At 66.7% G+C, this 23,085-nt stretch overlaps 2 protein-coding genes across 2 annotated transcripts; both read right to left on the reverse strand.

Annotated features, from left to right (window-relative positions):
* Positions 1–1,672: 1,672 nt before the first annotated feature.
* LOC136374791 (RNA-binding protein 4B-like) lies at positions 1,673–5,070 on the reverse strand. Its single transcript, XM_066340188.1, is given in 6 exon segments — positions 1,673–1,720; positions 1,722–1,751; positions 1,753–2,055; positions 2,057–2,370; positions 3,411–3,832; positions 4,999–5,070. Coding segments are annotated over 5 exon segments (1,107 nt in total). The 5' UTR covers positions 3,823–3,832; positions 4,999–5,070.
* An 840-nt stretch (positions 5,071–5,910) lies between these two features.
* Positions 5,911–23,035, reverse strand: LOC136374789 (spectrin beta chain, non-erythrocytic 2-like; the record flags this gene model as incomplete). The annotated part of the gene is made up of 25 exons (XM_066340185.1): positions 5,911–6,183; positions 6,276–6,318; positions 6,834–7,007; positions 7,635–7,783; positions 7,868–7,943; positions 8,126–8,286; positions 8,733–8,929; positions 9,961–10,045; positions 10,289–10,427; positions 11,100–11,344; positions 12,044–12,418; positions 13,086–13,290; positions 13,993–14,123; positions 14,904–15,173; positions 15,733–15,822; positions 16,417–16,641; positions 17,544–17,807; positions 18,523–18,669; positions 18,822–18,912; positions 18,996–19,198; positions 19,269–20,025; positions 20,541–20,678; positions 21,170–22,304; positions 22,710–22,863; positions 22,951–23,035. Coding segments are annotated over 25 exons (5,761 nt in total), but the record flags the coding sequence as incomplete, so codon positions are not given.
* Between the last annotated feature and the right edge of the window lie 50 nt (positions 23,036–23,085).

Here is a 23,085-nt window from a genome sequence, read left to right on the forward strand (position 1 = left end):
GCGAGAGCTGGGGTGGGGATGTGCGTGCCATCCCCAGGTATCACTGTCACCACTGTCACCACCGTGACCGTTCCTGTAGGCGCTGCCTGTCCCCACCCCTCCCCAGGGAAAGTCACAGCCCAGTCCTGGCTGCGCCACAGGAAGGAGGACCAAGGCTCATTAACCACTGCGGTAATTAGCCAGGCAGGCAGTCAGACGCTTCTCCCCTCCTTCCCAAGGTGGCTGCACCTGGGCCTGGCCCTGAGTCCCCAGGTGTGACAATGGCAGCGCCCACGGGTGACCATGGCACCCATCGGCGCTGGGGAGGAAGAACTGGCAGCATCACCAAAGGTACATCCTGGGTTAATGGCCTTAATTAACGAACACCAAGAGGCAGGAGGGCATCTGGAGACAAACAAGCCACTTTGGGGACAAAATGAACCAGTCTGGGGACAAACGAGGCAGTCAGGGGACTAATTAGCCCTGGACAGGTTAAGTGGCAGCTCCTGCCACCCATGAGGAGGAGGAAGAGCTGAGGGTTGAAGCCCCTCTGTTACCCCTTAGAGCCCCTTTGGGGGGCCCTTGGACTGTTCAGGGGGTGCCCCCATTTGCAGCAGCCCCTCCCTGGGGGCTCCAGTTTGTGCTGGCAGAGCACAGGCAGCACCAGGGAGTCCAGAAGGTTCCACGGCGTGCTCTGAGGGGACTCTAGTGCACAGAAAGAAGTGGGGGTGGAGCCAGCGCCATTTGTTAAAAATTTTGAGTTTTATTTTACCGGAAAGTGGGGTCGGGGGACTCTAATCACTCGGGGGGTTCCACCCCCACCGGCGCGGCGGCCTCCGTTCAGCTACGGCGTTGGGGAAAAAACCTACCACTGGATTATCCACCCTCTTAAAAAAAATAAAGGAGAAAATAAAAAAAAAAAGGCAAAACGACGACTCGGGAAGCGCTCCGGGGGAGCGAGGGGGCGGCGAAGCAAAGCAAAGCTGGCGCTGGGGGACGGCTGCGGCTGCGCGCTCACACCTGAGCCCGGGGTGGGGACCCAAAAACTACCTGGAAAAGCAAAATCCTGCCCAGGGGGGCGGGGAAGCTGAGGGAGGGGCTGAGCTAATCCTGCCCGGGCTGAGGACGAGCCGCGTGTCCGTAAGGAACGGGCCCGGGAGTGGCACGCGGCGGCGGTGGCACCCGGCGCGGCCCGAGACGCGCGGCGCCGAGTCGGCGTGCGACGGGACCCCGACGTCCAGCCGCACAAATCTTACCTGTAAGAGAAAAGAGGAGTTGGCGCAGGTGCCCGCGGGGCTGATCCGGAGCCCTGCCGAGCCTCGGCGCCCCGGGGAGCTGCGGCTTCCTGGCAGCAACAGAGTCCTGACGTGGAGCGGCGGCGGGGCTCCGGCCCACAGCCCGTGTGGGCAGGAGCTGCCCTGGGGCCGGGGGCTCTGTGGGAACCCCCCACCCCGCAGGGACTGCCGGGGCAGCGCCCGGCCCGGCAGGAACGTGAGTTACAGCCGTGAGAGAGACACCGGCACCGCCCCGCTCACCACGGCGCCTCCTCGCCACGGCCGGGCTTTAACGCCCGCGGGCCCTGTCCGTGTCACCGTGACCCGTCACCCGCCTCGAGCTTGACCTGCACAACTGGGAGCACCGGCAGCGGGGCCCCCCCGCCGTGCCGAGAGCCGCCAACGCGCTCACCTCCGGCTCAAAAGGCGGAGTATCGCGCCCGGTCCGCGTACGGGTCCCGCCCGAAAGCGCTGCATGTCGTAGAGGGACGCCCGGGCCCACCGAGGAGACGGGCGACAGCTGCCCACGCTCGTACGTGTACGCCTCTCCGACGGTGCTGGCCGCGGCGGCCGTGCGGCGCAGGGGGCTCCTGTCCCGGGTGTAATACGTGGAGGACGCGGCGGCGGCCGCGGCGGTGGCGGCGGCGGCGGCGACGGCGGCCGCCGCGCCCGGAGTGGGCAGCAGCGCTCGGTCGTACGCGTCTAAGGTGGTGGGGATGCGGCCGGCCATGGCCGTGGTGGCGGCCATGGCCGAGGACTGGACCTGGGAGTACTGGGCGTACTGGGAGTACTGGGCCATGGTCCTGCTCGGCGTAGGCGTCGTACGCCGAGGCCGTGGCGTAGGAGCGGACGCGGTAGCGCTTGTAGTAGTCGGCCATCCCGCCGTAGGCCTCATCGTAATACACGGTCTCCCCATAGCCCGCGGTGTAGGGAGTGCGCACGGCTCCGTACTGCTCGTTATAGGCCTCGGCAAAGTCCGCCACTTGCCCCGGGCGATCGACCGGGCACTCCTTAGACCAGTGCCCCTCCTTCCCGCAGCGGTAGCAGCCGCTCTTGTCTCCCATCCCGGGCGCCGTCCGCAGCCGGCTGGTGGACAGCTGCACGCGCATCCGCTTGCCTTGGGGAGAGACGCGAGAGGCAGGGTCAGTGCGGCCGTGCCAGGGCACCGGCGGGACGGGACGGGACCGGCTGCCGCCCCCCCAGCCCTCCGCAGCCACCGGCGCGGGAGGAGCCGCCGCAGGACCGAGCGTGAGCTGCCAGATGGACGCTGGACAGCGGCCGACCGGGACGTGCTGCCAGGGCCGAACGCGGCCGTGCCGGCCGGCCTGGCAAAGCCCCGGCAGCCCGGGGTGGGACCCGGCACTGCCGGCCCCGTGTGACGGCAAAGCTTCGCGCCGAAAAACGCCGGAGCGGCGGCGAGAGGGATGCGACACCAGGAAACGCCCCGGAGAGAACGGGGCCCGGCCTGAGCGCAGCACGAGGCAAAGCCAAGCGCGGACGAGGCCGGGACAGCTCTGGGCGCAGCCGGCCCGGCTGGGTCCATGTTTGTTTGGGAAAGGCCCGGAACGGGGGCGGCGGGACGTGTGGAGCCCCAGCAGCTCCGGGAGCGCCCGCCCCGGCCCCGCCGCCGCGCGGGTGAAGCGCCGGACGCCGCCCTGAGCACCCGGCCGGGAGACGCGCTCGCCATCACCGCCGCCAGCGCCGCGGCTCGAGTCCGGCCGCTCGGCCCCGTCGAGCGCCCGAGCGACGCCGGGCGCGGGGTCGGGCGCCTCCGTCACCCTCTTACCAGGCTGGGCAAGGCTACAAGGGCGGGCGGCAGCCTGGCGTCACCCGCTGCTCCGGCCCGGCACAGGACGTCGCCGTCGGGGTCCTCCTGCGGGGCGGCCGTGCTGGTTAATCAGAGATGGGTCAGTCCCGTCCTCCCCGGCCCAGAGCCCCCGAGCCCGAGCCCTCGCTCCGGCCGCGCCGTGCGGGCGGCCCCCGGGAGCTGCGGCGGGGCGGGCACCAACCGTCACCAACCCCAGAGCCCCGAGGGCAGTTTAGGGCCCCGCAGAGCCAGCTGTGGTCACATCTGCGATCGACCCCAGAGCTGGGGCTGGCGGGAACGTCCGCCAGGAACCCCGGAGCCCTCCCACCGCCCAGCCCCGTGTGCCTCACCTTGGAACTCGGTGTTGTCCAGCCCCCGGATGGCTTCTACGGCATCCTCGGCCCGCTCCATGTGCACGAAAGCGTAGTCCTTGACGATGTCACACTCGATGACGGGGCCATACTCCTCAAACTTGGCCCGCAGCTCCAGGTTGGTGCAGGCGGGGCTGATGTTGCCCACGTGCAGCTTGGTGGAGGCCTTGCTCTTGTTCTTGCTGGCCTCCACGTTGATGCAGACGCCGTGCAGCTTGTGGTGGTGCAGGTTGCGGATGGCGTCCTCGGCCGCCGTCTTGTCCTCGATGTGCACGAAGCCGTAGTTCTTGATGATGTCGCACTCCAGCACCTTCCCGTACTGCTCGAACAGGGAGCGGATCTCCTGCTCCGTCGCCTCCCGCGGCAGGTTCCCGATGAACAGCTTCACCATCGCGACCCGCCTGCACCGGACAGCGCCGCGGTGAGCCCCCGGCGGCTTCCAACCCCCCCAGAAACAGCCCCAAAACCCCCCCGAGAAACAGCCTGAACTTCAGTGTATGTCCCCAAAGCTCTGCCTGTCCACAAACAGCCCCAAAACCCCCCTAGAAACAGCCTGAGCCTCAGTGTTTGTGCTCAAGGCTGTGCCCAAAAATGCCCCGAATCACCCCAAACCTCTGTGTGCATAGGGCTGTGTCCCCAAACACACTACATCATCCTCAAACATCTCAAACCTCTGAAGCTGTGCCCCTGAAAACACCAAATAAACACCCCAAATCTCTGTGTGGCGTGCCCAGGGCTGTGCCCCCAAATCCCCTAAATCCTCCTCAAATCCCCCAAACCTTTGTGTCTGTGCCCAGGGCTGGGTCCCCAGACACCATTCAAATAAAGCCCCCCAACATCTGCATTGTGTCCCTGGGGCTGTAGCCCCAAAGATCCCGAATCTGCTCACATAAACACCCCAAAACTCTGCCCCTGCTCATTCAGGGCATAGCCCCAAACACCCCAAATCTCCTCAATAACCCTGAACCTCACTGTGGCCCCCAGGGCTGAGGCCCTCTCACAGAGCACAGCCCCAAATTTTGTTCCTGATCCTTCAGGGCAGAACCTCAAACATCCCAAGAGCCCCCCAAAATACACACCCCAAAGCTCTGCTGTCCCACTCCTACACTGTGCCCACAAACACCCCCCAAAAAAACCACCTTAAGCCTCTCCCACCCCAAAAACCACCTTAAACCTTTGAAACCGCGAAAATCTACCTAAATCTCTGACACCCCTTCTGCTGCAGTGCAGGGCCCCCAAACACCCCAAAACTCTGTGCACCCCCACAGGGCAGAGCCACGCCCCGAACCCCAAAACCCATCAGGGTTCAGATCCCCCCCAGACCCTTCTTTATCCTCCCCGGGGCAGAGACCCTCCCTCAGGCCTGAGACCCCTCAGCTCTCTCAGACCCCCCCTCATTCCTCTCCCGTCCACAGGCCCGAGACCCTCCCAAACCCTCCCGGATTGCATCCCCCGAGGCCAGCGGGCGCCTCAGCGGGGCCATGGCCGGGCGTGGCCCGTGTTTCCCCCCCGGTTCCCGGTCCCGAGCCCCGGTCCCGAAACCCCCGCGGGCCGCCCCCGCCCCCACCTGCCCCGTCCGCCGCGCGCTGCTCACAAAATGGCGGCGGCGTCTCCCGGCCCCGCCCCGCCTCCCGCGCGCTCATTGGCCGCCGGAGCTGTCCGTCAAACGCCGCAGCGTGAGGTCATCGATTCGCCAGGTGAACCCGCCCACTGAGGGATCGCAGCCAATCAGGAAGAGGGGGCGGGGCGAGGGGAGGAGCGGTGCATAACGCTGCTGCGGGGGGGCGGGTCATTGATGAGGGGGCGTGTCCGGGGCTGGACTGGGAGCACTGGGAGCCGGACTGGGAGCACTGGGAGCCGGACTGGGAACGCTGGGAGCTGTACTGGGAGCACTGGGAGCTGGACTGGGAGCACTGGGAGCCGGACTGGGAGCACTGGGAGCCGGACTGGGAACGCTGGACCCTGTACTGGGGTCACTGGGAGCGCTGGGAATACTCGGGGCGCTGGGGGTATTGGGGCACTGGTAGTGCTGGAGGTACTGGGGGCGTTGCGATCCGGACTGGGAGCACTGGGAGCGGTGATGTTCGTACTGGGAGCACTGGGGTGCGCCGCCTCGGCCGCTCCCGAACGCCTCTCCTAGTCCGAAACCGGCCCCTTCCCTTCCCTTCCCTTCCCTTCCCTTCCCTTCCCTTCCCTTCCCTTCCCTTCCCTTCCCTTCCCTTCCCTTCCCTTCCCTTCCCTTCCCTTCCCTTCCCAATCCCACCCACCCGTGAACTCCATCCTTATCCCACCGCCACCCGCGCCTCAATTTAATTTGCATCCCAACCCCGCCCCTATCCACACCCCACGCCTTCCCAGTCCCTCCCAGTCCGCGCTCCCCAGCACACTCAGACCCCCCAGTCTCTGTCTCCAATCACTTTATTGCGGTGGGGACAGCGCGGTGACATCACTGGAAACGGGGAGGGGACACTCAGCCCCCCATGGGGACCCCCCCCCCGTGTCCCTCCGTCGGCTGCGGGACCCCCAAATTCTACTTGTTCTTCTTGAAGAAGCTGAAGCGTTTCTCCCTCTCCTTGGGCTCGCGGGGTCGGGGGGCTCCGTCGGCGGGCGGGGGCACCGGGGGGAGGCTCAGAGCCCGCGACATCCCTTTGGGGGGACCCCCGGCGACCCCCGAGATGTCCCGGGGCCCCCCCGGGCCAAGAGCGGCCCCGGCGGCGGCTTCGATGCCCCGGAGCCACAGAGCCATATCGGCCTGGGGAGGGGACACGGGGACATTGGGGACACCGGAGGGGTCAGGGGACATTGAGGGGACATTGAGGGGACAAGGGGGGGCGGGGGTCTCACCTCGTCTTTAGCCTGGAACAGGAATTCCTTCCCATCGCTCAGCCTGGGGGGGTGCCCGGGATCAGCCACCGGGACCCCCCAAGCCCTTCGTGCCCCCCTCATTTTTCCCACATGTTCATCCTATTTTTACCCATCTCCCCGCGCATCCGCCGCATTATTCCCAATTTTCTTCTCCCTTTTCCTCCCATTTATTTCGTCATTTCCCCACGTTTTTTCTCCCACTTCCCGTCCCTCATTCTCCCTTCATTTTCCCCCATCTCCTTCTCATTTTACCCCCATTTTCCCCTCATCTTCCTCTGCATTTTCCCCTCATCTCCTCCCCATTTTCTCCTGCATTTCCCCCCCCAGTTCTCCCCAATTTTCCCCACATTTTCCCCCATCTCCTCCCTCTTTTTCCCCACTGCCACCCAATTCTCCCCCAAATTTCCCCCCAATTTTCCCTCAAATTTCCCCCCAATTTTCCCCAATTTCCCTCCTCATTTTCCCCCCATTCTCCCCCAAACTTCCCCCCCAATTTCCCCCCATTCTCCCCCCAATTTCCCCCCATTCCCCCCGTACCCCAGCCTGAAGACGTGTTTCCGTTTGCGGTAGGCGGTGGCCGGGTGGCAGCGGGCCCCGCGCAGGGGCGTGGGGGGCTCTCCGTGATACGGGACCCCCGCGCCCGCCCCACGCGCGTCCTTGAACACGCTCAGGGCCCCGCCCCGCAACACGCAGTACAGGCTCTGCCAGGACCTGGGGGGTCAGGGGGGGTCACGGGGGGGTCTTTGGGGACCCCCACCCCTCAGGACACATCCCGGGCGCTGCCAGGACCTTTGGGGCCGTTGGGACTTTAAGGGAGGGGTGTGGTACTTGATGGGCGTGGCCATGGCAGGGTGGGGTTGTGTGGGCGTGGTTATGATGCCAAATAAGGGGTGTGGTTACATAGAGGGCGTGGCCTGTGTGGGGATGTGCAAAGGGACGTGGTCATCAATGGGGTGTCCCCAAGGGGTGTCCCCCAAGGCCGGGCCATGTCCCCACGGTGTCCCCAAGGTGTCCCCAAGACTGGGGCGTGTCCCAAGGGCATGTCCCCAGGGTGTCCCAAGGGTGTCCCAAGGGCATGTCCCCAAGGCCGGACCATGTCCCCACGGTGACCTCAAGGCCGGACCATGTCCCCAGGGTGTCCCCAGGGTGTCCCAAGGGCATGTCCCCAAGGCTGGACCATGTCCCCAGGGTGTCCCCAGGGTGTCCCCAAGGCCGTGCCATGTCCCCAGAGTGTCCCCAGAGTGTCCCCAGGGTGTCCCCAGCGTGTCCCCAAGGCCGTGCCATGTCCCCGGAGTGTCCCCAGAGTGTCCCCAGGGTGTCCCCAGCGTGTCCCCTGACCTGTTGGTGGCTCTCTTGCCGGGCGCCTCCAGCTCCTGTTTCCGGCACAGCCCCCCCTCGAGGGTCTCTGGTGGGGGAGGGGCGCGGGGGGGCAGCGTGGCCGCCACCCCCCCCTGGCCGGGCCCCCCCTCCTGTGCCCCTTTGGGGACCTGGGGATGGGGACAGCGGTGAGGGGGGGTCCCACAGAGCGGCCCGGGGGTGTCCCCCCACATTCCGGGGGCTCGGGGGCTCACCTGGCCCGCGGCGCTGTCGGGGCGGATCCCGTTGAGGGCCGGGGGCTCCGGGGGGCGGCTCTGGGGGGTGGGGACCCTGGGGGAGGGGGGGTGGGGACACAGGGGACACCCCCTTGTCACCCCTAGACCCTCTTGCCCATATCCCACAGCCCCTCCCGGCCCCCCCCATGGGTGTCCCCTCAATGTCCCCTAATCCCGGGGGTCTCCCAAACCCCCCAAAACCTCAATGTACCCCCCAAATTCCCCTCCCCCCCTCACCTCTGCCCCTCCCCGCCCCCTCCCCCATCCGGGCTCTCGGGGACCACCCCCGGGGGCGTCCCCCCGACTTCGGCCGGGGCCGGGGGGGGCTCGGGGGGCTGCAGCTTCCTCGCCGCCTCCTCCTCCTCCTCCTGGCGCCGCCGCCGCTCCTTCTCCTCCAGCTGCGGGGGTCGGGAGGGGTCAGCGACACTCCGGTGACAGGGACCCCCCCGGGGCACGGAGGTGACACAGGGACCGTCCCACGCTGTGTCCCCTTGGTGTCACAGTGACTCCAGTGGCCCCCCTTCCCCCTTGTCCTTGCCAAGTCCCCCTTTGTCCCCCTCCCTGTGCCCCTTTTTCCCCCTTGTATTCCTCTCCCCATTTCCCTGTGTCCTCCCATGTCCCCAATGTCCCCGTGTCCTCCTCCCCATGTCCCTGATGTCCCCACGTCCCTCTCCCCATTTCCCTTCATTCTCCTCTCATTCCTCCCCCACGTCCTCCCGTGTCCCTGATGTCCCCAATGTCCCCATCTCCTTCTCCCCATGTCCGCCCCATTTCCTCCCCATTTCCCCCATTTTTCCCCTCCATGTCCCCCCCATGTCCCCAACGTGTCCCCTGGTGTCCCCACCGTGGTGAGGCGGCTCAGGGCAGCGAATCTCTCGTCCCAGGCGGCGGCGGCCTTTTGGAAGCTCTGGTGGCGTTTGAGGAGGGTCTCGGCCTCGGCCAGGCTGGAGCCCAGCTCGGGGGCTCGGGCCAGGGGCTCTCTGCTGGCCAGCCACGCCTCGGCCGTGGCCGCGTCCCGCCCGAACACCAGCACCTCCAGCACTGGGGACACGGGGACTGTCACCGGGGGGGCACCGGGGGGACAGGGACACCCCTGAGCCACCCCCGAGCCAACCCCGAGCCACCCACAGGCACTGAGAGGGGACATCAGGGGACAGGGACACCCCTGAGCCACCCCCAGGCACTGAGAGGGGACATCAGGGGACAGGGACACCCCTGAGCCACCCCCGAGCCACCCCTGAGCCACCCACAGGTACTGAGAGGGGACATCAGGGGACAGGGACACCCCTGAGCCACCCCCGAGCCACCCACAGGTACTGAGAGGGGACACCAAGGGACAGGGACACCCCTGAGCCACCCCTGAGTCACCCCCAGGCACTGAGAGGGGACATCAGGGGACAGGGACACCCCTGAGCCACCCCCGAGCCACCCACAGGTACTGAGAGGGGACATCAGGGGACAGGGACACCCCTCTGTCACCCCTGGGCACTGAGAGGGGACATCCCTGAGCTACCCCCAGGTACTGAGAGGGGACACCAAGGGACAGGGACACCCCTGAGCCACCCCTGAGCCACCCCTGAGCCACCCCCAGGCACTGAGAGGGGACATCAGGGGACAGGGACAGCCCTGAGCCACCCCTGAGCCACCCCCGAGCCACCCACAGGTACTGAGAGGGGACACCAAGGGACAGGGACACCCCTGAGCCACCCCTGAGCCACCCCTGAGCCACCCCCGAGCCACCCACAGGCACTGAGAGGGGACACCAGGGGACAGGGACATCCCTGAGCCACCCCTGAGCCACCCCCGAGCCACCCACAGGTACTGAGAGGGGACACCAAGGGACAGGGACACCCCTGAGCCACCCCCAGGCACTGAGAGGGGACATCAGGGGACAGGGACATCCCTGAGCCACCCCTGAGCCACCCTCAGGCACTGAGAGGGGACATCAGGGGACAGGGACACCCCCTTTGCACCTTCTGGGTGGGGGCAGCACCTGAGCCTGGCCCAGGGGACATGGAGGGACATGAAGGGGACACAGAGGGGGGGGACACGTGGGGCCCCCCAGTCCTCACCAGTCTGCAGCCACTCCAGCTTGTCCTGCCAGCGCTCCCCGATGTCCCTGCGGCGCTCCTGGAGCTCGGCCAGCTCCTGGGACAGCTGCGGGGACACGGGACAGCCGTGAGGACAAAGCTGGGGACACACGGACAGAAGGACAGGGACGAGGGACAGGATGGGGACAGAGATCCAGGGCTGGGGTTGGGACACAGGGACATGGGATGGGGACAGCACCGTGGAGACCAAGATTTGCATGAGGGACGTGGGGCTGGGCACTCGGGGACAGTGACAAGGGTGGAGACGCAGGGACAGGGACACGGTGACACGGTGACAGGCGTGTCCCACCTTGTCGGCGTCGTGGTGGCCGCGCTGCAGCAGCGCGGTGGCCGCGGCCACACAGGCGCCGAAGGAGCCCTCCCGTGCCTCCAGCTCCGCCCGCAGCCCCTGGTGCTGCTGGATCAGCAGCTCGGCCGCGGTGACATCCCTGAGGGGACAGGGACACCGGGAGGTCACCATGGGGACACCTGGGGTCACCACGGGGACATCCCGGCTTCACCTGGGAGCAGCGGGCAGGGCTGGGCCACCAGAGTGGCTGATGTCACAGCCCCGTGCTGGGGTCACTGCGGTGTCCCTAGGGCTGTCCTCGTATTCCCATGTGTGTCCCCGTGTGTCCCCGCGGTGTCCCCATGCCCTTGTGTCCCCTCCATATCCCTGTAGTGTCCCCACATCCCAGGGCTGTCCCCGTGTCCCCACAGGCACTGTGTGTCCCCACATCCCCATGTGTCCCGCAGTGTCCCCATGTTGCTCTGTGTCCCTGTGTCCCCATGTCCCCCATGTCCCTGCAGTGTCCCCATGTCCCTGTGTGTCCCCACATCTCCATGTCCCCATGTCCCAGCGATGTTCCCACCTCCCCACAGGGTCCGCATGTCCCTCTGTGTCTCGAGTGTCCCCACACCCTGGTGTGTCCCTGTGTGTCCCCATGTCCCCAAACGTCCCATGTCCCTGCTGTGTCCCCATAGTCACTGCGCAGCCCCACACCCCTGTGTGTCCCCGCAGTGTCCCCACACCCCTGTGTGTCCCCATGTCCCCAAACGTCCCGTGTCCCAGCGATGCTCCCACCTCCCCGCGGTGTCCCCGTGTCCCCGCGGTGTCGCACCTGGGCCGCTCGCGGGCCTGCAGCTGCAGGTGCATCCCGTCCATCCAGAGGCGGAGGTCGCGGGCGGCGCGGAGGAAGCGGAATTGCTCCACCGTGTCCCCGAGCAGGCGGCGGCGGCGTTGGCAGCGCCCACGGAGCTCGGCCCAGGCCGCGGCCACGGCGCCTTCCTGAGCCCGCAGCTCCTCGGCCCGCGGGCCCGCGTACGCCGCGGCCAGACGGCCCGCAGCCTCCTGGACAGCTGTCACCTGCCGACAGGTGGGACAGGTGTGACATGGGACAGGTGGGACAGGTGTGACATGGGACAGGTGTGACAGGTGTGACATGGGACAGACGGCCTGCAGCCTCCTGCACGGCCGTCACCTGCCGACAGGTGGGACATGGGTGACATGGGACAGGTGTGACATGGGACAGAAGACGGCCCGCAGCCTCCTGGACAGCTGTCACCTGCGGGCAGGTGTGACATGGGTGACATGGGACAGATATGACACGGGACAGACGGCCCGCAGCCTCCTGCACGGCTGTCACCTGCGGACAGGTGGGACATGGGTGACATGGGACAGGTGTGACATGGGACAGGTGTGACATGGGACAGGCGTGACAGGTGTGACATGGGACAGGTGTGACATGGGACAGGTGTGACACGGGACAGATGGCCCGCAGCCTCCTGCACGGCCGTCACCTGCGGAGAGGTGTGACATGGGTGACATGGGACAGGTGGGACATGGGACAGGTGTGACAAGGGACAGGCGGCCCACAGCCTCCTGGACAGCTGTCACCTGCCGACAGGTGGGACAGGTGACATATCCCACTCACAGCCACCTCCTGCACCGCAGCATGTCTCTCACCTGCCCCTTACCTGTCTCTTTATCTGTCCCTGTCCCCTCACCTGTCCCACCCCTCACCTCTCCTCATCCCCTCCCCTGTCCCCTCCCCTGTCCCCTCACCTGTGCGCTCAGGGCCTGCACGTCGTGCTCGAAGGCTCGGTGCTGCCTCTCCAGCCCCTCTGCGGCCCGCAGGTCGCGGCCCAGCTCCTCGGGCACCTGCCGCGCCTTGTCGCGGAGCTGCGCCAGCACCTGCCGGGCGTCGCGGCGGAAGCGCTGCAGGTCGTGGGCGGCGGCCAGCTCCTGGGCTCGGGTGGCCACCAGCTCCAGCAGCTCGGCCCAGGCCTCGTTGAGCCCCGCTTGCCACTGGGCCACCGCGGCGCGCTCGGGGTGGCCCCCGGCGATCAGCGCCGCCGCCGCCGCGTTGGCCGCGTCCACCCGCTCCTGGCCCAGCCCTCCCGTGTCCCGGGAGAACTCGCGGAACTTGTCCCGGAGCAGCTGCGGGGACACGGGACACGCCGGCGTCAGGGGGACTCACGGGGACAGGGGACATTCCAGGGACATGGGACATGCCAGGGTCAGGGGGGCTCACGGGGACAGGGGGACACGGGACACGCCGGGGTCAGGGGGGCTCATGGTGACAGGGGACATTCCAGGGACATGGGACACGCCGGGGTCAGGGGGGCTCATGGTGACAGGGGACATTCCAGGGACATGGGACATGCCAGGGTCATGGGGAGCTCACGGGGACAGGGGGGACACAGGACACGCTGGGGTCAGGGGGACACAGGGAGTCAAAGGGACTCATGTGACAGGGGACATTCCAGGGGACATGGGACATGCCGAGGTTGGGGGGACATAGGGATTCAGGGGAACTCATGGTGACAGGGGACATTTCAGGGGACATGGGACATGCCAGGGTCAGGGGGACACAGGGATTCAGGGGGACTCATGGTGACAGGGGACACTCCAGGGGACATGGGACACGCCGGGGTCAGGCACCTCCCCAGGGGACAGGGGGACACAAGGACCCTCCCAGCGTCAAGATGACCTGCAGACCACCTGGCGCTGAGGTGACACAGGGACTCCTCAGTGTCGCAGTGCCTGTGTCCCTCTGGTGTCCCCTCAGTGTCCCCACACCCGTGTCCCCTCAGTGTCCCCTCACCGTGACGTGCTCGAAGTCCTGCCCCAGCTCCCGGGACGCCGCCACCACCTCCCGCTCCGAGATCCACTGCTCCAGGTCATCGAGGTCCCTGCGCAGCTGGCACAGCCGGTGGTGGCCCTGCAGGGTGGCCCTGCGGTCCCCGGCCAGGTGACACAGCCCCGCGTAGAGACGCTGCACCTGCGCGGCACGGGCACGGAGCCGCTCGCTGGACGGGGGACAGGGGACAGCGGGGTCACCCGGGGACAGCGGGGTCACCCGGGGACACGGGGACATCGGGGACAGGGGACAGCGGGGTCACCCGGGGACACGGGGACATCAGAACCCAGAGACACGGGGACAGGGGACAGCGGGGTCACCCGGGGACATCAGAACCCAGAGACACGGGGACACGGGGACAGGGGACAGCGGGGCACCCGGGGACAGCGGGGTCACCCCAGGGACACGGGGACATCGGGGACAGGGGACAGCGGGGACAGGGGACAGTGGGGTCACCCGGGGACATGGGGACAGGGGACAGCGGGGTCACCCCAGAGACTCGGGGACATCGGAAACCAGGGACACGGGGACATAGGGGACAGGGCACAGCAGTGTCACCCCAGGGACTCGGGGACAGTGGGGTCACCCGGGGACACGGGGACATCAGGAACTGGGGACAGCAGCGTCACCCGAGGAGCAGCATCACCAGGGGACAGGGGACAGCAGTGTCACCCGGGGACATCAGGGACCGGGCACAGCAGTGTCACCCGAGGAGCCGCATCACCAGGGCACACGGCCACAGCGGTGTCAGGGACATCAGGGACATCGGAGGACACGGGGCCAGGACACCGAGCCCCCTCAGGGGACAGCGAGCATTGGGACGGGGCCGTCAGGGCTGCCGGTGCCGGGGGTGTCCCCGCGCTGTCCCCACCCGTCGGGGTGGCCGCTGGCCGCCATGGCCCGGCCCTGCTCCGCCAGCAGCTCCACGGCGCCGCCGTAATCGCGCAGCTCCTGCTCCAGCCCCAGGTGGCGGCTGAGCATGGCCTGAGCGCCCGGCTCGTCCTGGGGACACCGCGGGGGCGTCACGGAGCTGTCCCCACCCCACAGACATCCCCCCTGCCCCCCACAGGGTCCTTTGCGTGGTTCTGGTCCCGCCGGGTCACTCACGGACCACCACAGACCCACCCCATAAATCCGCTCTAATCCTGCCTGACCCACAGAGGTCCTCTCTAGACCCCCCGTGGAGCCCCCAGAGACCCCCCAGACCCCTCAGATCACCCTCTGACCCCCACAGACCTTCCTCACAGCCCCCCGACCCCCTGCCACATTCTCTGCTCCCCCTCTGACCCCCCATAGACCCCCCCAAACCACCTAAAGACCCTTCCCCAACCCCCTGAACCCATCACAGACCCCCCCAGACCCCAAGAAACCCCTTCCCAATGCCTCTTAACCCATCACAGCCCCCCCACAGACCCCCCAAAAACCCTCAAAAGATCCTTCCCAGTCCCCCGAACCCATCTCAGACCCCCCCAAACCCCCCAAAGACCCTTCTCAATTCCCCTGAACCCATCACAGACACCCCAAAAAACCCTTCCCAATGCCTCTTAAACCATCACAGACCCCCCAAATCCCCAAAAAACCCTTCCCAATGCCTCTTAACCCATCACAGACCCCCCCAAACCCCTCCCCACATCCCCCCTGACCCCCTCTCCCTTTCCCTACCTCCCTTGAACCCCCCCAAACCCCCCCAGACCCCCTCCCCACCACCCCCAGACAGAGCGGGGCGGTGACACCGCTGTCCCCAAGAGTCGGGGGGGTGTGTCACCAGCCCCTGTGGCCCACCTTGGCCTTGTCCTGGGCCAGCATGTGCAGCTCCCGCTCGCCCAGCCACGCCTCGGCGGCCGCGGCGTCCCGCAGGAAGCGTTGTGCGGCCAGAGCCGCCTCCAGGCGCTTCTGTCTCCGTGTGGCCTGAGCCCGCAGCTCCCGCCAGGCCTCCCGCAGCGCCGGGACCCCCCCGGGGACCCCCGAGCCGGGGACCCCCGAGCCGGGCACCCCCCGCTCCAGCAGCTCGGTGACACGGCGCTCGCGGCCCTGCAGCTCCTTCTGCAGCGTCTGCGGTGGAGGGGGGGATTTGGGGTCACGGGGAGGGGGTTTGGGGGGGTGTGAGGGGAGATTGGGGGGTCTCAGAGGGGTTTGTGGGGGTCTGCGGGGGTCTTTATGGGGGGAATTGGGGGGATTGGGGGTCTACGGGGTGTTTATGGGGGTTTATAGGGGTCTATAGGGGGAATTGGGGGGTCTCAGAGGGGTTCATGGGGGTCTACAGGGGTCTTTATGGGGGTTTATTGGGGGGAATTGGGGGATCCAGGGGGTCTGCGGTTGTGTTTATGGGTTCATGGAGGGGTCTATGAGGGGAATTGGGGGGTCTAGGAGGGATTTATGGGGGCCTATGGGGTGTTTATGGGTTCATGGGGGTCTATGGGGCAGTTTATGGGGGTCTGGGGGGTCTGGGGGGGTGTTTATGAGGGTTTATGGGTCCATGAGGGAAATTGGGGGGGGGGGTAGGGGGTCTATAGGGGAGTCAATGGGGAAACCTGGGGGGGGTTAGGGGGTCTATGGGGCAGTTTACGGTCACAGGGGACACAAGGGGACATTTGGGGACCCTCTGAGCCACCTCGTTCTTCTGGAGCAGCAGCTGCACTGAGGGCAGGTCCTTCCCGTGGTCCGTGGACATGGCCAGGGCCTGGCGCTCCTGCACCCACAGCTGGGGACACGGGGGACATCGGGGTCACCGGGGGACATGGGGGGACATCGGGGTCACCGGGGGACATTGGAGTCACCGGGGGACATGGGGGGACATCGGGGTCACCAGGGGACATGGGGGGACATTGGGGTCACCGGGGGATATGGGGGGACATAGCCATCACCAGGGGACACAGGGGGACATCAGGGTCACCGAGGGACACGAGGGGACATTGTGGTCATTGGGGGACATTGGGGTAATTTAGGGTCCGGGACACTGCGGGGACAGGGCTGTGGGGGGGGACTCAGGGATTTGGGGGTCAAGGAGAGCCACAGGGGAGAGAATTTGGGGTTCAGAGATCCTGGGAGGGGTCAGGGTTGGAATGGGGGAGGATCAGAGATTTGGGATCAGAGATTTGGGATCAGAGATTCGGGGTCCAGGATTTGGGGTCAGGAATGGGGCAGGGGATCAGGGATTTGGGATCAGGGATTTGGGATCAGGAACGGGGCAGAGGATCAGGGATTCGGGGTCCAGGATTCGGGATCAGGAACGGGGGTGTCAGGGCCGGGGGTCCCCGGGGGTCGGCACCAGCCCCGGGTGGGTCCCCCCACTCACGAGCTCGTCCTCCAGGTCCCTGCGGAACTGGTGCAGTTCCCTGGCGGCCGCCAGGCTCCGGCCGCGCTCCCGCAGCGGCTCCCGCAGCTCCCGGAACTGCTGCTCCAGCTCCCGGACCTGCTCCTGCACCCCCGCGCTCCGGGGGTGTCCCGGGCTGAGCCCCCCGGCCTGCGCCCGCAGCGCGCCCACCTCCTGCTCCCGCAGCGCCGCCTGCGTCTCCAGCAGCTGAGGGGTTCGGGGGGTCACGGAGCCCCGGGGGAGCCCCAAAATGCACCCCGAAAGCTGAACCCCGAAAGCTGAACCCCGAAAGCTGAACCCCGAAAGCTGAATCACGGACCCACAGCCCCAAAACTGCACCCCAAAACCTGAACCCGCATCCCCAAATCTGCACCCCAAAACCTGAACCCCAGAATCTTCAGCCCAAAACTGTGCTCCCAAACGTGAGGACTAAAATCTACATCCAAAATCTGAACCCAGATCCTGCATCCTAAACCTGCATCCAAAACCTGAGTATCCCAAACCTTCATCCCAGACCCACCCCAAAACCTGAGCACCCCAAACCTTCTCCCGAACCCACACCCCAAACCTTCCCCTGAACCCCACACCCCAAACCTTCACCCAAACCCCACACCCCAAACCTTCACCCCAAAACCTGGGTATCCCAAACCCACCCCAAAACCTGAGCACCCCAAACTTTCACCCAAACCCCACACCCCAAACCTTCATCCGAACCCCACACCCCAAATCTTCTCCTGAACCCTGCACCCCAAACCTTCACCCCAAACCTGAGCACCCCAAACCTTCACCCCAAACCTGAGCACCCCAAACCTTCACCCCAAACCTGAGCATCCCAAACCTTCATCCCAAAACCTGGGTATCCCAAACCTTCATCCCAAACCCACCCCAAAACCTGAGCACCCCAAACCTTCACCCAAATCCCACACCCCAAACCTTCACCCCAAAACCTGAGCACCCCAAACCTTCACCCTGAACCCCACACCCCAAACCTTCACCCCAAAACCTTCACACCCCAAACCTTCACCCTGAACCCCACATCCCAAACCTTCCCCCCATCCCTTACAGCCCTGTTTCCCCCCCCCCGTCCCCGTGTCCCCGTGTCCCCCGACCTGGTGCTGGGTCAGCAGGACGCCGACGCTGGTCAGGTCCTGGCCGCAGTGTCCGGAGCGGAGCTGTGCGCGGACCCCGGCCAGCCACGAGCGGAGCTGGGCACAGGCCTGGGCACAGCTCTCGGCCCGCGCCGCCTCGGCCAAACCTCGGCCTTTGGCGGCCGCCGCCGCCTCCACCTGCGCCCAGAGCGCCCGCAGCTCCTGCCGCGGAGCGGTCACCTGTCCGGCCAGCGCCGGCCGAGCCCGCGCCAGCTGCTCCCCGTCCTGCGGGACACGGGAATGACCACAGGGAGTTACGGGGGACACCCTGGAACTGTCCTGGTTGGACCCAAAAAATCATGAGGTGGTCACTGTTCAAAGTTGGACCCGTTTAGTTGTGGGATTGTGGAGGTTGGACACATAGGGGTCATGGGATCAGTGAAACTGGACCCTGGAACTGTCCTGGTTGGACCCAAAAAATCATGAGGTGGTCACTGTTCCAAGCTGGACCCGTTTAGATGTGGGATTGTGGAGGTTGGACACATGGGGGTCATGGAATCAGTGAAATTGGACCCTGGAACTGTCGTGGTTGGACCCAAAAAACCGTGGGGTGGGCAGTGTTCAAGGTTGGACCCGTTTAGTTGCGGGATTGTGAAGGTTGGACACGTGGGGGTCATGGAATCAGTGAAACTGGACCCACGGAATCATCAAAACCATCGTGGGGTGGTCAGTGTAGGGCACCAGGGATTCTGGAGGCTGATGCCCTGAATTTGGGGGATAATTGTGACGATTTGGCTCCATGGGAACCACGGAATGGTGAAGATTGGACCCGTGGAATGGTGAGATCATTGAAACCTCACCCGGGGAACCGCAGAGCTATTGAGGCTGGACCCACGGAACCGCTGAGGTTGGACCCACGGAACTTTGTGACTCTCCCCTTCCCATACCCCACCTTTCCCTTCCCGGATCCCGTTTTCCCCCCGTTTTCCCCCGTCCCCACCTTCTCCAGCGCCTCCAGCCAGCCCCGGTTGGCCGCCAGCTCGGCGGCGAAGGCCTGGTGCTTCTGCCACTTGCCCTGCAGGTCCCGGGTGCCCTCGTAGGACACGTCCCGAGCCACGGGCAGCTTCTCGTTCAGCCACAGCGTCAGCTGGGAACGGGGACGGGAATGGGGACAGGGACAGGGACATGGATCAGGGGCTCTCCCACAGCCCCAGCCCAGTTCTCACCTTCATCCCACCCCCATTCTAACCCCGCCCACCCCTGATCCCAATCCCGATCCCAATCCCGGTCCCGTCTCACCTCCTGCCCGTCCTGCAGGAACTTCTGCAGCTCCCAGTTATCCCGCAGCCGCCCCAGCAGCTCCTGGGCCGATTCCCGGATTTTCTGGTGCCTGCGCCGGGGCCGCGGGGAGCGATGAGAGATCCCATTCCCAGGGGATGGCAGGGGGCCGGGACCGGGGCGGTTCTCCCTCACCTGCTCTCCACCGACTCCACCGTCTCCCGCACCTTTTCGGCGTGGACGCCGCCCTCGTCCAGCAGTTTCCTCCCGGTGTCCGTGAGCGCCCGGACGCGCTCGGCGCCGGTGTCCAGCGCTCCCAGGAACTCCTCCAGCCTCCTGACGGCCGCCTCCGCGCCGGGCACCGTGTCCGGCATCTCCGTGTGCGCCAGCGCGTGTTCCTGCGCACCGGGACCGGGATCGGCACCGGCACGGCACCGGAGCCCCCGGCACTGCCCGGACCCACCTCACCTGCTTCCCCAGCGTCCCCTCCACCTGCTTGGCGTCCCGCAGGAAGACGTGGAAGGCCACAGCCTGGGCCAGGAGCCGCTGCCGCTTCTCCCACACCTTGCCCAGCTCTTCCCAGTCGGCGTCCAGCGCTTCCAGGCGCTGGAGCAGGGACAGGCTCTGCGCGTCCGTCTGTCCCCGCGTCACCTCCCTGCCGGCGGCGCGGGCGCTCCGGTAATCGGCTCCGTAGTGCGAGATCTCGGTGCGGAGGCTTTCGTGCTGCCGCAGCGACCCCTCGGCCTCGGCCAGGGACGCGGGGACATCCTCGGAGCCCGCGGCCGCTCGCGTGCGGGACAGCCAGGCCTGGAGCGCCGCCAGGTCCCGCAGGAAGCCCTGGAGCCGCCGCGCCTGCCCCAGGGACTCCTCGCGGCTCCGGTGGCAGCGGCGCAGCGCGTCCCACTCGTGCTCCAGCGCCGCCAGCCCCTCGCCGATCTCGGCCGCTCGTTCCGGCTGCTCCCGCTGCAGCTTCTCGCCCTCGGCCCGCAGCTCCCGCAGCTTTCCCTGGATGGCGTCCAGGTCTCGCCCCATCCCCGACAGTTTCCCCTGCAGCGCCGTGATCCCCGCCAGGTCCCGGCCCAGCGCCCGCGTGGCCTCGATCGCCGCCGTCTTCTCCCGCATCCAGCCCCGCGTCTCGTGGCATTCCAGGCGGAAATTGTGGATGTTCAGCGCCGCGGTCAGCGCCACCTTCTTGCTCTCGGCCAGAGCCCGGAACCGCTCCCACCTGGCACGGGCGGGATCGGGGCACGGTGGGACAGGGGCCGGGGAACGTCCCGCTCTGGAAATCCATCCCTGGAGTGTCCCAGTGTGGAGAATCCTCCCCTGTCCAGAGCATCCCGGCCCGGAAAATCCCTCCCTGCATCTCTGGAGCATCCCTGACTGCCCGAAGTATCCTCAAAGCTGCCTGGAGAATTCATCTCCATCCTGGAAAACCCAGCCCTGTCTGCCTGGAGTGTTCCAGCCCCGAGAATCCATCCCTGGAGTGTCTCAGGCTGGAGAATTCATCCCTTCCCAGCGTATCCTGGTGTGGAAAACGCTTCCCTGCATCCCTGGAGCATCCCTGACTGCCCGGAGAATCCATCCCAGTCTGGAAAACCCATCCCAGTCTGGAGGACCCATCCCAGTCTGGAAAACCCAACCCTGCCTGGAACACCTCCTTCCACCCGGAGCATCCCTGAGCTCCTGGAAAATCCACCCCTGCCCGGATCCAGCCCGAATTCCCGCCGGGCCCGCCCCCACCTGTCCCGGAGCTGCTCCCAGGTTTCCCGGGCGCTCTCCCGGTTCCTGTCCCCGGATCCCTGCAGCTCCCGGGTGACGCTGCCCACGGAGGCCACGCGCGCCGCCAGCGCCGCCAGCTCCGGCTCCAGCGTCTCGAACCTGCGGGAGCACCGGGAATGACCGGGAATACCGGGAATTCAGGGAACGCTGGAAACTCCAGCAACGAGCTGGGGATGCCACAAATCCTGGGAGTACCCCAAGTTCCGGGAATACTGAGCTGGAGGTGGGAATTGAGGGAATTTTTGGGAGCACTGGGAATACGGTGTTGGAGGTGGGAATTTTGGGAGCGCTGGGAATACCTCAGGTCAAGGTGAGAACTCATAGAGTGCAGGGAAGGCTGTGTTGGAAGTGAAAATTCTGGGAAAACGGGAACACCTGGAACACTTGGGGATGTTGTGGTGGAGGTAGGAATTCAGGGAACGCTGGGAAAAGCAGGAATAACGGGAATACTGCAGAGCTCCTGAGGAAAAAGGGGAATGACAGGGCGATCCCGTGTATTCTTGGGAAAAAAAAAATCCCTGAGGGAATCCCAACCGCGGCACTTCAAAAACTTCCCGGGAACGATGCTGGGATTTTACACGGGCGCTCACCGCTGCTGCACCACCTCCAGGTCCTCGATCCGCTCGGGAATTTCCATGGAGAGCAGCCACTGCTCCCTCTCTCCCACCCAGAGGGCGCAGGCGTCGGCCTCGCTGCGCGCCGCGAACAATCCCAGCGCGTCCCGCAGCTCCAGGCGCCGCAGCTCCGCCCGCTCCTCCAGCTCCCGGTGCCGCCGTTCCAGCTCCTCCAGCCGCTCCGCCAGCCCCGGCACCGCGTCGGGAACGTCGGCGGTATCCCCGGGCAGAGCTTGTTCCCGCAGCGCCGCCAGCGCCGGTTTCCGCCGCCGCAGCTCGTCCTGCAGCTCCCGCAGCCGCCGCTCCAGCATCTCCGCCGATCTCTCGTCGTGCCCGAGCTCCGGCCCCGCCAGGCGCCGGGCGGCGGCCGCCAGCCAAGCCTCGGCCTCGGCGGCCTCCGCGTCCAGCTGGAACCGGCCCGCGGCCGCACGGAGCCGCCGCTCCCGTTCCCCGGCCAGCGCCGGCAGCGCCGCCCAGAGCGACCGCAGCTCCCGGATCCGGCGGGACACGGCTGCCGCGGGCTCCGGGGAGGCGGCAGCGGGGCCCGGGGGTCCCTCCGAGGTTTCTGGGGGTCCCGCGGTGAGTTCCGCTGAGCCGTCGGGGCGTTCCGAGGATGCGGCGGTGGACGGTGCCGAGAGTCCCCGCGTGGATTCCGCGGGTCTCGGGGATGCGCTCTCGGATTCCGGGGCTCCCGTGGGGGGTTCCGAGGATTTGGCGGCGGCTCCTGCAGCGGGTTCCGCGGGTTTTGCGCTTCCCGTGGCGGATCCCGAGGCTCCGTCGGGTTCTCCCTGCGCCAGCAGCTCCCGGCCCCGCTCCAGCAGCTGCTCCAGCGGCGCCGCGCGCGTCCCCAGCGCCCCTCGGATGGCTTCGAGCTGGCTGAGCATCCGCAGAGCCCCCGGCAGGTCACGGCCCAGCTCCGGGCAGCGCAGGAGCCGCTCCTGCTCCCTCATCCAGGCTTCCTCCTCGCCCGCGTCCCACAGGAACTTCCAGAGGCGCCGGGAGCGCTCCAGCCGCAGGCGCCGCTGAGCAGAGAGCGCCGAGAGCCCCCGGTAACGGAGCTCCAGAGCGGCCACTCGGGCCCGCAGCTGCTCTGGGGGACACGGGCGGTACCCTGGGGACACCGGAGGGGGTCAGCGGGGCTCGGGGCAGCGCCGGGGGTGGCAGGGTTTGGGTGTGCAATCCCCAGGGTTGAGCAGCGCAGAGTTTGGGGATCCTCATTTCTGAGGGTGGGAGGATCTGGGATTCAACGATCGCAAAGATTTGGGAGACCCCGAAGTTTGGGGGTCTGGGATTTGGAGGTCACGGGGTTCAGGGGTCCCGTGTTTTGGGGGGGGGTCTCAGTTTTGGGGGGGTCTTGAGGTTTAGGGGTCCGTTTTGGGGTTCTGGTCGGTCCCAGTTTGGGGCTCTCAGGTGCGCTGGGATCCTGGCATTCAGGTGTCCCTGGCTTTGGGGGGGTTCCAGGGCATCCCGGGGGTGCCAATTTTGGGGGTGCCAGTTTTGGGGGGGTGTCACTCACCGTCCCCCTCCCCGAGGAAGCGCTCGGCCGCCGCCCCCACACTCCGGACCCTCTCAGCCTGAGCCGCCACGTCCCCCTCGACCAGCGCGTGGATCTGCAGCAGATCGTCCACCTGGCTCAGGTGCTGCCCGAAATCCCGCGACTGCAGCCTCACCTGGGGACACGGGGAGGGGTCACCAAGGGCCGGGGGTGTCCAAAACCGGATCCCACCCCCCTTAAACCCCCGCAGACCCTTCCCCACCTCCATCTCCTCCATCCAGCCCATCAGGTGCTCCAGGTCGCGCAGGAGCCGCTGCAGCTCCAGGTGCGCCCGGAGCCGCTCCCGCCTGGCCGCCACCTGAGCCCGCAGCGCCTCCCACAGCGACACCACGTGGTC

This window comes from Sylvia atricapilla, unplaced genomic scaffold, assembly GCF_009819655.1.
Source record: "Sylvia atricapilla isolate bSylAtr1 unplaced genomic scaffold, bSylAtr1.pri scaffold_128_arrow_ctg1, whole genome shotgun sequence".
Taxonomy (NCBI): domain Eukaryota; kingdom Metazoa; phylum Chordata; class Aves; order Passeriformes; family Sylviidae; genus Sylvia; species Sylvia atricapilla.